Here is a 14,335-nt window from a genome sequence, read left to right on the forward strand (position 1 = left end):
AAAACCTTCATACTAAGTTACTTTATTGTAAAGTTTAAGATATTTGAAAAATATTAGTGAAAATTTGAACAAAATCGGGCAAGGAATAAGGAAGTTAAAGCTTTTTTTTAAATGACTAGTCACTAGAGGGCGGTATTCAATTTGATGACATCATCTGTAAACAACTCTCCATGCCTTTTGTCCTTTTTGTTTTTCCTTCTTTCTTGTGATTGAGATAATCTACTCCCCTGAAAGCAAGATATAGAATGCAAAATTATATTCTACTTCACATGTTATGAAGTCGGATCAAGAACACAAATAAATACAAAGAAAACAAAAAAATTGTGAAATTTTATGTACAAAAGGCATGGAGAGTTGTCCACAGATGATGTCATCAAATTGAATACCGCCCTCTAGTGACTAGTCATTTAAAAAAGCTCTAACTTCCTTATTCCTTGCCCGATTTTGTTCAAATTTTCACTGATTTTATTAAAATCTTTTAAAATTTACAATAAAAGTAACTTAGTATGAAGGTTTTGGTTCCCTTTAACTTTAAAAATGTATATATATATGTATATACCTAGTTAGTTTTATGAGAAAAAAACATGAGGCAATTGTCCTGGGAGGGGGTGATTACCAAAGGGGTTAGGTATTACATATACAATATTATCTTTCTTCCTCTCTCTCTTTCAATATCATCTTTCTCCCTCTCTCTTTCAACATTATCTTTCTTCTTCTCTCTCTTTCAATATTATCTTTCTCCCCCTCTCTTTCAACATTATCTTTCTTCTTCTCTCTCTTTCAATATTATCTTTCTCCCTCTCTCTTTCAACATTATCTTTCTTCTTCTCTCTCTTTCAATATTTTCTTTCTTCCTCTTTCAATTTACACTTTCTTCCTGTCTCTCTTTCAATGTTTTCTTTCTTAATTCCTCCCTTTCAATATCTTTCTTCCTCTCTTTCAATCCTTACCTCATCTCCCCTCTCTCTTTTATTATCTCTATTCTATTTTTCTCATGCTTTAATTAAAAGGGGCCCCTTCATGTTTTGTTTGGTAATGAATAAGGTTAGTTTTTGTCGGTATCATGGTCATGTACACTAACTCCCTCAAAACCCGCCCTAAACACCCAAGTTTTGTGAATCCACGTCGGCTCTTTAAGGAGCCGTAAGAGTTAATTACTCCTCGGCAATCACATCAAATAGTTAAGTATCTGAGATGGCCAGATATGTAAATCAATTATCATTTTCAATACAATCAACCATTTTCAAAAGGATCAGCCTTCATATTTGATGTGTGAAAACAAATCATTGACGTACATGATATAATAAAGAATGTCGGGCTCAGTATTGAGTTTAAAAAAGTAGACTTTATTGACCTGTAATATGATAATTATAATATGATTACAAGTTGTGTTTTATACCAAACAAACAAACGTGCCAAGAAAGACAATTTGTAGTTTTTGTACGATTAAAGTTGTATAGGCGGATACTCCACCACCCCATACAAAATAGCGTGCAAAGAGCAACAACATGAAAATGGAAAGACACCTCAGGCCTAGGCCTGAGACACTACTTGCGTTTCGTGAGAGGCTGAAGTATCTGGGCCAGTTAATAATACTTTTTTTTATTGAGTAAGTTTTGAAAAAGAACAACTCTCCAATAATATTGGTTATTGGGGTATTGAAATGGTATTGGAATGTCATGAAATATGTTTTTCCTTCTAACACAATAATTGTTTTGCCACTCAATTCAGGCCTGACTACCGGTACATGTATACTTTTTCGTAAGGAAAAAGAAAAGTTATTTTGTCATATAACTGATTAACATTTGAAGATTTCCTATATACTAGTGCCTGGCCGTGCATGTCCCATATTTGATCAGGTTTAGAAAGGTTGTGGTTGAGATGATTAAAAACAAAATTGGTTGGCTTGCACATATCTGTAATTCTGTATTACTGTATAAAAGTGACTCCAAAATTTTTTTTAAAAAGAGTATTCAAGTATTCGACATGGCGTTTCACACAGTAAATTGCATTTGAAATTGCATCATGTGCATTTCCAAACCCTTTCTTTCATACAAATACACACAAACAATTCCAAAAGCTTGAATGCATACTAATCACAAGATGTAATGAAACAATATCAATAATTCTAATGACACACTTACATGCAAATGCATGATCATTTTTGCGTTGCTTTCTGCCTGTCAAATAATTTTCTTCTGCATTTTGTTTTGTTGCTATTATGAGTTGATATCCAGACGGTCTCAGTCACATATAAATACTGTAAGCATGCATGACCAAGAAAACGTGTATGAAGGTTTGTTTTATATAGATTGGACGCGGTTTGCACGATGCAGCATTAATGCAAAAAAAAAATTTAAAATAGAGTACATGAGAAAGTTCAGGACAGGGAAAAAATCAAACAAACACTTTCAATTGCCATGTCCTTGGCTGGTAAATGCACAGCAGCAAAGATCAAAGAAAGAGAGCGAAAGCAGAATGAGAGAAAAAACAGAAACAACAGAAGGTTATGGATAAGCTCAAGAACAAAGTATATGAACATTGTTTATCTTTTCTTCATAATAAGTTTCAATTTAATTAAATTACGTTATTTAATAAACACAAGACTATATTATTGTTATAACTTCCGGAGCCTATGACCTACTACAAGCATTGCTTTCCGGTTAGGCTCCATCATATTTCTTCCTTTATTTAACTTAGTCTTATGTATTATTCTTTTTGTTTGTATAAATGCATCCAAAAATGATTACACAAATTGTAACATGCCAAATGTAATGATGTATTATACAAAATGTGAAATATGAAAATAAACTGAAACTTAAACTGAAACTGAAAGCAAGCAACACAAAAAGGGTAACAAGAGTCCAGCTACGACCAAGTACACCCAACACAAATGGAGACCATTCAATTGATGCCACTTTGATGCAATCATGTCTGACCAAATATTAACTTTGACCAAATATTATCAGCTGCAAGTGTAGAGGGAGACCCACACATCAGACACAAGACAAGAAACTGACACAGGCTCCACAAGTGTGGATGCAAATACTGGGCCCATCAAGAAGCTGTTGCTGATGTCACACCAGATCTGTATGCTGGTCATCTCGACCACACCACATTGACACGTAAGTTTGTATTGAAATATATAAATTGCATTTCACTGTACTATACATTACTATACACTTGCAACTTTACAGCCAATTTTGCTTAAGTTGAGTGCCTGTTACTAACACAAATATTCATAAATACAATACCTCAAAATATTCATATAAAACATTTACAACTTCTGCAGACAGGTACATTTTTGTACATATGTTAAAGTTAACATTAACCTTGATATGAAAATAAAATGTCAATACATCTATATTCATGTATACATAATATGTATCTTAAAACTTTTATTTGCACTATTTTTTATTTTGCAGGATCGAAATCCTTATTACACTTACATTGCTGTACTGTTTCTAAGAAATTGCTTACGTGGCAATGGTAAGAACATTTATAATTCCTCTTATTGCTAATCTAAATAAAAAATGTCTAAAATACTTGTAGTCAATTTCAAAGTTACAATGTACAAGCCTAAGATGACTCAAATATGCAGCTATTATGCATGAAATCAATTGATAATTTTTCCACATTTTTCAGGCAACTGATGTCAGGGCAAACACTTCCAGCTCACATTCATAATAAGAAGCAACACAACTATGTGTGAATTTACAGCGGAAAGAGAGGCAACACACCCAAAGACTAATATAATACGAATCATGGAAGAACCAGCCATTGTACAAGTTAGTGAGCATACCATCGCTTTAATCAGGATGAGGTGGAAAAGCTGGACAGTAAATTTGTATTGAAATGATGCTATGCTATGATAAGCATCAGAAAGACTGTGGTGTTACATATCAGCAAGGATATCATTGAAATATGAATACATGAAGATAAGTTGCCATGTTTTGTCCATTGGTGTACGCACCAATAGTTTATAAAACACTCTCACGTGAAAATACATGAATCAATTAAAGTCTATAATATATCACTGGTGAAAGCAAGAAGGACGTTATTGATTTACTGTTTAAAACCAGGATGCACGTCTATGGCATTATCGCCCTTCTAGTTCTCACTGGACAATATATTGCACAAGTGAAACATCTCTTGAAGTCTCCTATTTCATGAATTGCTGAAACACTGCCCCAAAATGAAAGTTGGCAGATAACACATTGTTAAATGACCAATGCGCCTGTATCAGTATGAGCTGTAGTGTCTGTAACAAGCTACAGACAGTTGTAAATAAGTTAATTTTGACATCATATACTACATGTTTATGCACTAAAACAGAACGATTGTTTTGTTGTTATATGAAGCCGGTATTTTTCACTGATAACCTGACACTTTGAAGCATTTTATTGGAATTTCAGCCTTTAGTACCCCAAATTACAAGAATTCCTATATAAATTGATCTTAGGAATAATCTCTCAAAGGTTCTTGTTTCAGGACCAAATAATGTTCATAGACCAAAGTTGGCAGAAGAAAACACATGGCTAACATTCCATACTGGATAAATGAGTATCTGTCAATTACAAAGAGACCTGTAACAGGCTAAAGTCAATTGTAGAGCACTTAATCTTGATGCATCAAAATAGAATGAGTGTCTGTTTTTTTATATGGACATGGTGTAAAAGTATGTTTTGGTTAAAAAGTTTATAAGTAGTAGTATCAGCCAATACTATCAAATTTTTAAAATTTAAAAATTCATTTTACATGTTTTTCTTTTTAGCTTTTTGTACCTCGAACTGGAAAATTGCAATGAACAGATTTGAAAAAAATACCGTACTCTCTGTTGGTTTTTCAAATTTTAATTACCGGTAGGCCTCAAGATATGCAGCAACAACCATAATGACAGAAAAAGTAATTGGATAACTTATATATTGCATCAATGAATAGCATTATACATGTATAAAATGTAGTGTCCGCAACACCCTACAGGAATTTGTACATAAGTTATTTTTGGCAACTTATGATATGGAACAAGTCTTCCCAGCAATGTGATTTGTTTTTATATGTATACAGATGGGACTGAGGTTTGGAATTTGTCTTATTTACCATTGTTTGGTTGGCTGTTTAAAAGTTTCAGGTTTTGAAATAAATGGCATTTACTAGATTTGACCTTGTGTTACCTCCGATGTGAATACTGCGTCTATTTTATGGACTGGAGTGTGAATTGTTTTATTTTTCACAAATATCCCAGAAATTCCCCAAAGAAGTGCAAAATATTTGTGTATTAACCCTATATAGCCTCTACATATAGCCTCTACATTGTTCATGATAATTTGTTAACTCAAAAGAATCTTAGTTACCTTTTGTCTTTGCATGTCAGCCTGAATCACTCATTTTCGTGATTTGTGTACAAAACATGGAAAAGTCTGTGTAAAGTCTCTAAAAATGTCTCTGAGTAGCTGGCCTGCTGCTGGCAGGGTGATCTTGCTGCTGTTCACTCATACTATCTAACAGGGAACTGAAGCCTGTAAAATTCATGCTTGGCCTCTCCTGGGACGGTCTGTCTGGGGTGCTGGAGTCAATGGAGGGGGTAGATGATGGACTGACTAGCTGCTGGAACTGTTGCTGCTGCACCCATGCACCCTCCTGTGACCCCAACACAGGGATAGTGTTAACTACCTGGTAAGGCAGTTGTGATTGAGGAGTTCGCCGCTGCATGGGGCAGGGGTCACTGTCCTGGTTTGTGGAAAGGCCTGGTCTAGGTCGGAGTTCCTGTTGTTCCTGTTGCTGCTGGTCCTGCATGTCAACGTAGTGGTTGACGAGTTGTTGTATCTCGCGCTGGAAGTTGCGCCAGAGAGTCTTATCGAGGCCTGCCACTGCCTGCTTGACCCAGTCCAGGAAAGCATCCCGCTCCTGCATCTCCTGGGGCTTCTCGGGGCGGCCCAGCAACTGTCTCTGCAGGTTGGTGAACTGCTCCCTGCTACCAGCCAGGTTTGCTGCTATCACCTCATCAGATGATACAGTCTTGGTCCTGGAGGAGGCTGTCTCTACAGCAGCTGTTGGGGCCAACTTCTCCGTGAGCTGCAATAATAATAAATATCATGAGTAAATGATGAACATTTTAATTGTTATGCAATACTGCATGAAATATTGGAAATCATTATCAAATTTATTTAGCTTTTAAAGTGCCTTTTACGACTATAGTCGATATGCAAACTTAAATCCAATTCATTGCGTCTGATCAGGATCCAAGCTGTTTGCCCTCAGACTCTGTTTTTCCTAAAATAAAGTTAGCTTTTCTTCAAGACTCAAGCAGATGACAAAATTTGAAGCAGACATCCATTTTTCTGGCGCTTTAATGAATGTCTCTACTTACAATGACAGCGGTGCACTCGCGAAGGATCCAGTTGTCCCTTTCTGTAAGCTCCTCATCCACAGCAATGGATTGCTATTTCCTGAGCCGTCCATTCCTGGTTTGAATGCTGCTACACTATGATTTTGATGATGACATCTTAACCAAGCAGATTGGTCTGCTTCATCCAGAGATACTCTTTCTTCTGGGTTTCTTTATACCCTTCTTGTTGTACAGGACAGGGTGAAGTGCGCTGAGCCACTCTACCATAACCTGCTCCTGATCCTCTGTGAGGTCAGTCTGCAGTTTTCCGCATTTTTGTTAAAGAGCAATCGGATCCTCTTCTTCATCGGGGCTTGTGTATCAGCAGGGGGAGCTTCAGCAGAAAGAGTGGCATCACCCTCAACAAAAGAATGCTTATCTGGTTTGTTTAAGGCATCAGGATTTACGAGCCGTAGTGCATTGATCAAATAAAGAACAGATGTGCACCGTAGGAAGTCTCTAATATGAATTAAAAGTGAGCTGTGGTGCCAGCTTTTATATATAGGTGGCGGTTGAAGATTGGTCTGGATAAAAGCAGCGTGGCATCATTAATGGAGCGGGATGCAGTCTGGTAGGTCATTGTATGATCTGCATAAAGCCTCCATAAGGGCTTCATAGGATCGTCTTGCGTGTAGAGGGAGCTTAGTGGAAACATGGTAAAAGCATAATTAAAACAGCTCAAAATAGTTGCAGACGGTGCTGAGATTTTATTACGATTCTACCACACTGCTTGTACGACAATTAGTTAAATTAGAACTGATTGATTATTTACTATTATAAATCTATGTATCTAGTACCTATTATTGCTTAGTCCTCTAAAAAAAGCAGACCATCGAGAAAAAGAAAGTCACAACTGTGCATAACCCCCCCCCCAAAACTCTGCCAACCTCCAGCTCACGCACGCACACATAATCATCCTCTCACAAGCAGCCGAAGAACAAACTTGGGACATGTTGCCAGTCAAGGAGAGGGGACGGAGGGAGGTACATAGAAAGATACATAGATTTATATAGTAAATAATCAAATCATTTCTAATTTAACTAATTTACCTCAATAAATCAATGTATCGACCTATTATTGCTCAGACCAACACAGATGAAAGCGGGGGGGGGGGGGGGGGGGGGGGGGGGGGGGGGCATGTCCCAAGAAAGAGGTTTAGCAGGGGAATCAGGAAAGATGTTGCCGCAAACAACGTCACTGTAGCAACCGATTCTGCACCTGCTGCAAATCCCTTAAGGAAAACGGCTGAAGGAATCAAGAGAATGTCAAAAGGCAGTTTCGCAGTGACGCAAAAAACGCACCTTGAAAGAGAGCAGCAGGTACCAATATCCGTGGCAATCGTGAGACCACGGCCCGGCACAAGATAAATAGGTCTCAGGACCCGCAGACTGGATGTCTTTGACAATCCATCTAAAGAAGGATTCCTAAGAAGGCAGACAAAGGGATCACAGGATAACAAAGAGTCGATTGTCACTGCGGCAAGTCTTGGTTATTTTGAGATACCGGTAATAAACCAACGCCCATCTGAGACTACATCTCACCTCCAGTAATAGAGGAGAAATTAGCAATAATAATCTTCCTTTAAATAGCTCTTCATATGTCTACGAAGAATCTAAGTGCTTGGCAGCACAATTAATTTGGACGTCAAATGCAGGCCTGCCTGTGTTTTGAGAAAGCACCTTTCCCAAAACCTGAGGAAAGCCAGCAAGAGAGTTGAAAACTACAACTGGTCCGGACGAGGGCGACCGGTTTAGGCAAAGAGGGCTTAAATAGAAACCCTACGCCACACCCCTCACCACGGGAGTGACCCGGGGAGATACATGGGGCATAAAGAGATCCTCTTTCCTGCCCGGGAGAAAGGCAGAGGGGAGGAGGAGCTAGCTTCTGAGCAGGACAGCGAACTGTGCACCTATCGGCACATGTGGGGCGAATAAAAGCCCTCAAGCCTGATCCTCCTAAATTTCCCGAGGCCTGGGGAAACCCTGACAATCTCCCAAGGTAAGAGAGACGGTACCCAGTGCCTGAGCTTCTTGAACCCGAGCCCGAGGGCAGACCCTCAGTATATGAACTTAACGAACGGTCTCTAGCGGAGCCCAAGCTGATACAAGAGAACCAGAGATTCCCGGGAGGAAACCACTCCGAAGCGAGAACCTTGCCCCAGAAGAGGCTACCTTTAATCAGATAGACCTAAGGGGGATATGTAAAAGATAAGTAAAAAAATTCCCAGGGACGAGGCCTGTAGAGATAAGGACCGTGCGAGCCAGCAAGGGATCGCCAGAATTGACAGGGCAAAGTCAGAACAATGCTGACGTTGATTCCATAGCGTTGATGTGCAGAAGCACATTCTGATAACCCTCAGGATTAGCTGGGGAAATGTGTCCAAGAGATATTTCCCAAAGGAAGTCTGCGCATCAGTCCCCAAAGACTGGTCAGCAAACACAGATGCCGAAGTCAACTGCAAGACAAGGTTCCAGACAGACTCATGGCTCTGGAAAAAACCAAAACCCCAGAGGGGAAGGGAGAGACCTGATCCTCTCACGGAGGAGGAGCAAGGGTAGTGGGAGATGGGAGCCTAGCACCACCAACATGCAAAAGGCCTGGGAGAAAAGCTAACCACAGCACAGAGCCTGCAAAATTCTGTGTCTTGTATTGGTGGTAACGTTGGTGTGCCCGTTAGTTGGGCTAGTTCTGTTGAATTTTACCTTCCCGGCCACTGCCCGTTGCTCCTCCTTGAGGTCCTTCATGCGTTTCCCAAGTTCATCTTCAAAGAGAGACTTTGTCACTGGAGCTGAAGGCTTGCAAAGATGGCTGTAAGCCGCGATCACTTCCAGCTTAATGAATTCTTTCCTCAAACTATTCAATTCATAATTGGCATTACAGATTAATGCCAAAGAGTCTTGCTGAGATTTTGTGATTGTCTGAGATGAAAGCGACTGCGCAAAGGCTGGCAGTCTTCTGGTCCGAGACTTTGAACTCTCTGTAGTTAAAAGTCTCGAGAGCGAGCTCGTTGAGAACGGTTGTCCCAGTTTGCCGAGTTGACTTTGGGGGTGTCCAAATATTCACAATTACTTGGGGGCAAGTACTTGGCCAAAGTATCTGAAAGGACTTTTTCTTCCAATCAATCCATAATTAAATATGAGGCTGAATTTGCAATGTCCTCATCAACTGGTTCTCCCACTCCCATTTGTAGAGCAGACTTTGCTGCGTTTTTAGGCATACAAGCCTCCAATGTCTGCTGTTTATCCAGTATGTATTGCTCCACATCGGCCGAGACAACGTCATCTCCTGATTTCCATTTTGTGAGGGGCCTGGAATGGCCGGCACCACACTGGCCAGCAAGGCTTCCATACTATTCATGCAAAGTTCCATGGCTGTAATGCCTGAAACCCCCACATTTTCTTCTCTATTTTGTTCACCCGGGGGTCTCGAGACCATCGCCGAAGCCACAGACTTTGGCATAATTGAATTTTTTCTTACAACCACGCGCGACAAACTTCCAATGCAGAAATGTCCATTCCTCATACTGTTTTTTTCCATATTAGGACCTATAGTTTATTTACTAGTAGGTATTTTGTTGTTGTTTTTGTTGTATCATTGGCGTTTCATTCTATTTGAGAATATTTTTCTCTTTAAGTATGTTTTAACGATAGTTTTCTATTGTATTTGTGATCAAGATAACATTTTATGGCAGTTGTTTGATGTGCGGTATGTAAAAAAATATATAACAAATTACCGGTATTTAAAAAAGGTATTTTACTACCGTAATTTGGAGGAAAAAACAGAGTAATTCCGGGGAAAAACAGAATGGTTGGCAGCGCTGTCTTATTTTTCAAAGTATGATTTGTGCGATGGAAAGTTACTTTCTATTAGCCTGAGCTGTGAAGAAAGACTGTGCGTATGCGCCAAGAGCGGGATCTGAAGTGGTCTCTTCAACGAGACTCACAAAATAAAATCATATTTGATCCTTACCCTAAATTTAGGTTGTGATCTCTCTTTTGTAAGGAGAGGTGATCGTATCGGAGATGAATATGTTCTGACATGACTCTCATCCACATCTGCTTCTCTGCTCTTCTTTTTACCTAGACAACGAAAGGCATAGAGAACAATCCAGATTTATCAGTTTGTATTGTTACATTGTTTGTTAGAATAATCACATACAAGGAATGATAATTCAAAGGCATATACATCATTTAGGATTTAGAATTTTCCCATATTAAATTTACAGTTACAGAGAGGCAAATCTTCACTACAGGAGATAGAGGAACCAGGCAGTGGCTTTCACTTAATGGCCCTGTGTCCCTTTTGCAGAATACTAAATTCACTAAAACTTTGCCTGAATCACATGTATGTTATGTAGGTCCTGTCTCTGAAATTTGAAAGTAGAGTACACCCATGCAGTAAAAGAGGGTCTGAAAGTAGACAATAGCCTGGAAACTCCTATCCATGTAAAAAAAAGGACAAACATGTCCAAGCTATCATTGATTACAAGGATAAACTGACTTAATTATTTCTCCTTGAACATCGCTCTGCTCGGTACCACAGCTGCAGGTAAAAGCATTACCTGGTACATAACTTATAACATGTGAGGAGAATCTGAAGAATATTCCTGTTATTTGAACTAAACACTTACAGCATATTGACAATGAGCTTGATTACTCACCTTTTAACTTTATTTTAATTTTTGATCCATATTACTCCTCAATTTCTTTTTGTTTTGATGATTAAAATTGCTTATGCTTTGTTATTTGAATATTGTTGAACCAATGTCTTATTTGTGTTTTCTTTACTTTCTTCAACTTCACTTTGCCTTTTGGAAACTTAACAAATTTGTACTTGATTATTGTACCAGTGAATACTTAATTATAATCCATTGTATGTATACTGTTTCTATATGTCTTACTTGCTTAACAAGTGAATTTGTATGTTATGGCTGATGTTATAAATGAAAAATATTCCCAGATACTTAACTCGATGCCCCTGCTTTCAATTCAAAATAATTATAAAGGTGAATTTTCTAGTTCTTTTTCATTACCGGTAGTACATTTTAATTGCAGTAGTTTATCACAAAATGTTGACAACTTGAATCTTTTCCTCAGAAGTATATATCAACTCTATATGATTTAAATGGTCATCAGTTCAAATAACAGAGAAAATAAGCGAGAGGGTGGAGCAGGAGCTTATGTTCATAATACTTTAAATTATTCTTTAAGAACTGACTTATAGTAGCCCTCATTTGCACACGCTCCCTATTTTTGTTGAACTTCCATGGGTAGAGGGTATTATTGGTAGGCATGAACATACTCCTGTTTAAATTTGAGAACAAACGGACCAATCTTTTGTATATGAGAAGTAAAAAGATTTTTTATTTTTCATTTCCAATCTAAATAGTCTGTTTGCTCTAATAATTGAACAATGTTGTTCTCATGCCACATGGCATTGCTCTTTATCATGGTCCAGTCACAACAACGACATACAAATAATGACAGATTTATTATGACATTCCTACCACAAGTTCATAATTATAATACTAGCAATCCTGATAACTATTTTATTGAAAAATGTTCATTAACAAGTTCTTTATTTACTTTTAGACACACTGGCCCGAAAATATGGAATTCTCTCCCCAGAGATATATGTGATACTACTTTCTTTAACTCTTTTAAATCTAAAACTAAAAAATACTTCATCTGTTTTTAAATCTATACTAAGTTTTGCATGTTAATACGTCTCCTATGTTTTGCACACCGTTTTGTTATTGTTATATTTTTTATAGCCAATTGTTGGAACTTGTAAGTTGGATGTATCTTTTAATAACAGGGACTGCCTCGACAGAACCTTATGGTTTTATTTGCAGTTTCCCCAATTCATTTCTATTTATGCTAATTAACTTTGTATAATTCCGGTGTATTTGTAGACATGTTTCCATTTTGTGTGTGTTCTGTGTTTTCTATATTGTTTATAATCTGTATCTTATATGTTTTTTATGGATTTGAATTGAAAAAAAACTTGAACTTGAACTTGAAGTATGTCCTGAGTAGGCGCTCTCAGAACAAAGGCGCCTCATTTTAATTATGAATATGCAATCAGTTAATACATAACCTACACTACAAAAAAAAGTGTTGATTATAGAAAGAAAGGGATAGTGGTAGAGAGAGAAAGAGAGTTAGAGATGAGAGAGGAGACAATGTGGATTAGTGAGAGATAGAGAGATAAATTGATTGGGGGGGGGGGGGGGAGGACATACATAGAGAGAGAGAGAGAGGGGGGTATACAAAAAGGTTGTAATGAGAGAGGGAAGGGGGTGTAGAGAGAGAGAGAGAGAGAGAGAGAAAGAAAGATTAAAAAAGAGACAGTGTGGATTAGAAAGAGAGATAAATTGGGGAGGGGGATATACATACATGAAGAGAAAGGGGGGCCGCATATACACAAAATGGTCGTAAAGAGAGAAGGTGGGGGGGGGGGGCGTAAAGAGAATGTCTATTACCCTTCGCAGATTTTGTGGGCGTACGGGCCGCACTTTTGCTGGGGGAGTATTGTCTAGTGCCTTAATTTTAGTGCCCAAATATTTACTGATCCTTGCCCGAATATGGCTGATGTTAGTATCTAGCAGGCTTTAAGGGGAAGGGGAGGGGCTGGTCGTATAGGCAGGTGGTTGGTGTGCACAGGTTCTGAACTGCATGAAATATCACAGGGGGACTATAAGTGGTCGTTATAGACAGGGACCGTATCTAGTTTATAGTTTCTAAAAACTTTCTACGCAAAACTACATGTACGGTAGTTGTAAAAAATAAGTTTCGTTTACGCACACATAATACATGGATGCTAATTTAGAGCCTGCCTTTATTGGCGAGTGGCCGCGGCTTAGTATCATTCCATTCAAAATCCGTTTTCATAAGACCAAACGTCTAAATTAAATGACATATCAAAGTAGATAACATTCACAAATACATGCAGTCTCGAAAAGTCAATATTTCAAAGAACAAAACATGCGTGTCTACATCCCTCTACCTCTCTCTCGCCCACAAACAACGGACCTCTGCATTGATTGCGATTCACACATTTTCTCTTTCAAAAGCAAGTACATTTCACTTAAAGGTAATACAAAGTTTGGGGAATTTTGAAAATTGGGTGGATAGTGATTCTATACAATTTTGATATATTTGGATGCCCCTGTGGATGTATTGGAAGCACTAGAAAATTTAGCCCCTAAAAGACTTCTGCTTTCGAGAAAAATTGGATATAAAAATTTACCGGTGCTCCCTGTAAATTTTGATAAAATTTTGAATAGCGACTACGGCCGTACAATGGTAGCTGCGACCATGAAAATCTCATAATATGTAGTTGTGATAGATAATTTCCAAACGGGAATAGCTAATTGGTCGATTTATGTCAAGAAACATTGTTGTATAGCTTAATTAATATCTTGACTTTGAGAGGGAGCTATACAACATAAAGAGTTTATTATCTGAAATTTCACAACTTTAGACTCAATTTCAAACGCGACAAGGATCAATGAATATTGTAGGGTCGCATATGCTTCTAATATGTTCATTTGAACCAAATTCACGACCCCATACCAAAACTTTGTATTACCTTCAAGAAGGGAAAGCCACTGACTGCTGGAAGGAAGGAATTTTACTGGCAAAATAATTGAATGAGTTCTTGCCCCTTTTGATCAGAACGGGCGATAAATAGAAACTTTGTGCCTCACAAGAATTAGGTAATACAATAACATGCATGATAATCGCCCCGTTCTTGCCTCTTTCAGCGGGAATGCGTACTTCACGCTTGCGTTTTCTAAACAAAGGATGGGTATGCGATGAATGGAGAGGGTTTAAATAACACGTACCGGTACCTCAAGCATTCTTCACGTTCGCGTTCTCTAACAAAGGAGGGTTCACGACCATTCCATACGCGGGAGAACACATAGAGGAATAAATTTGTCTT

At 38.2% G+C, this 14,335-nt stretch overlaps 1 protein-coding gene across 3 annotated transcripts in view; it reads right to left on the minus strand.

The window, feature by feature from the left end:
* Window positions 1–1,325: 1,325 nt before the first annotated feature.
* LOC105446734 overlaps window positions 1,326–14,335 on the minus strand; it is a 41,311-nt gene continuing 28,301 nt past the window's right edge. For 2 of the 3 annotated variants that reach the window (XM_030994916.1, XM_030994917.1), the window contains 2 exons: window positions 10,358–10,467; window positions 1,326–6,075 (listed from right to left, as the gene is read on the minus strand). In XM_030994916.1, coding sequence (XP_030850776.1) covers window positions 5,434–6,075; window positions 10,358–10,467 — 752 coding nt within the window. In that variant the 3' untranslated portion in view covers window positions 1,326–5,433. The remainder of the gene's footprint in view (window positions 6,076–10,357; window positions 10,468–14,335) is intronic. The other variant, XM_030994918.1, reaches the window with a different exon arrangement.

Source organism: Strongylocentrotus purpuratus, unplaced genomic scaffold (assembly GCF_000002235.5).
Source record: "Strongylocentrotus purpuratus isolate Spur 01 unplaced genomic scaffold, Spur_5.0 spur5_scaffold_21, whole genome shotgun sequence".
NCBI lineage: Eukaryota > Metazoa > Echinodermata > Echinoidea > Camarodonta > Strongylocentrotidae > Strongylocentrotus > Strongylocentrotus purpuratus.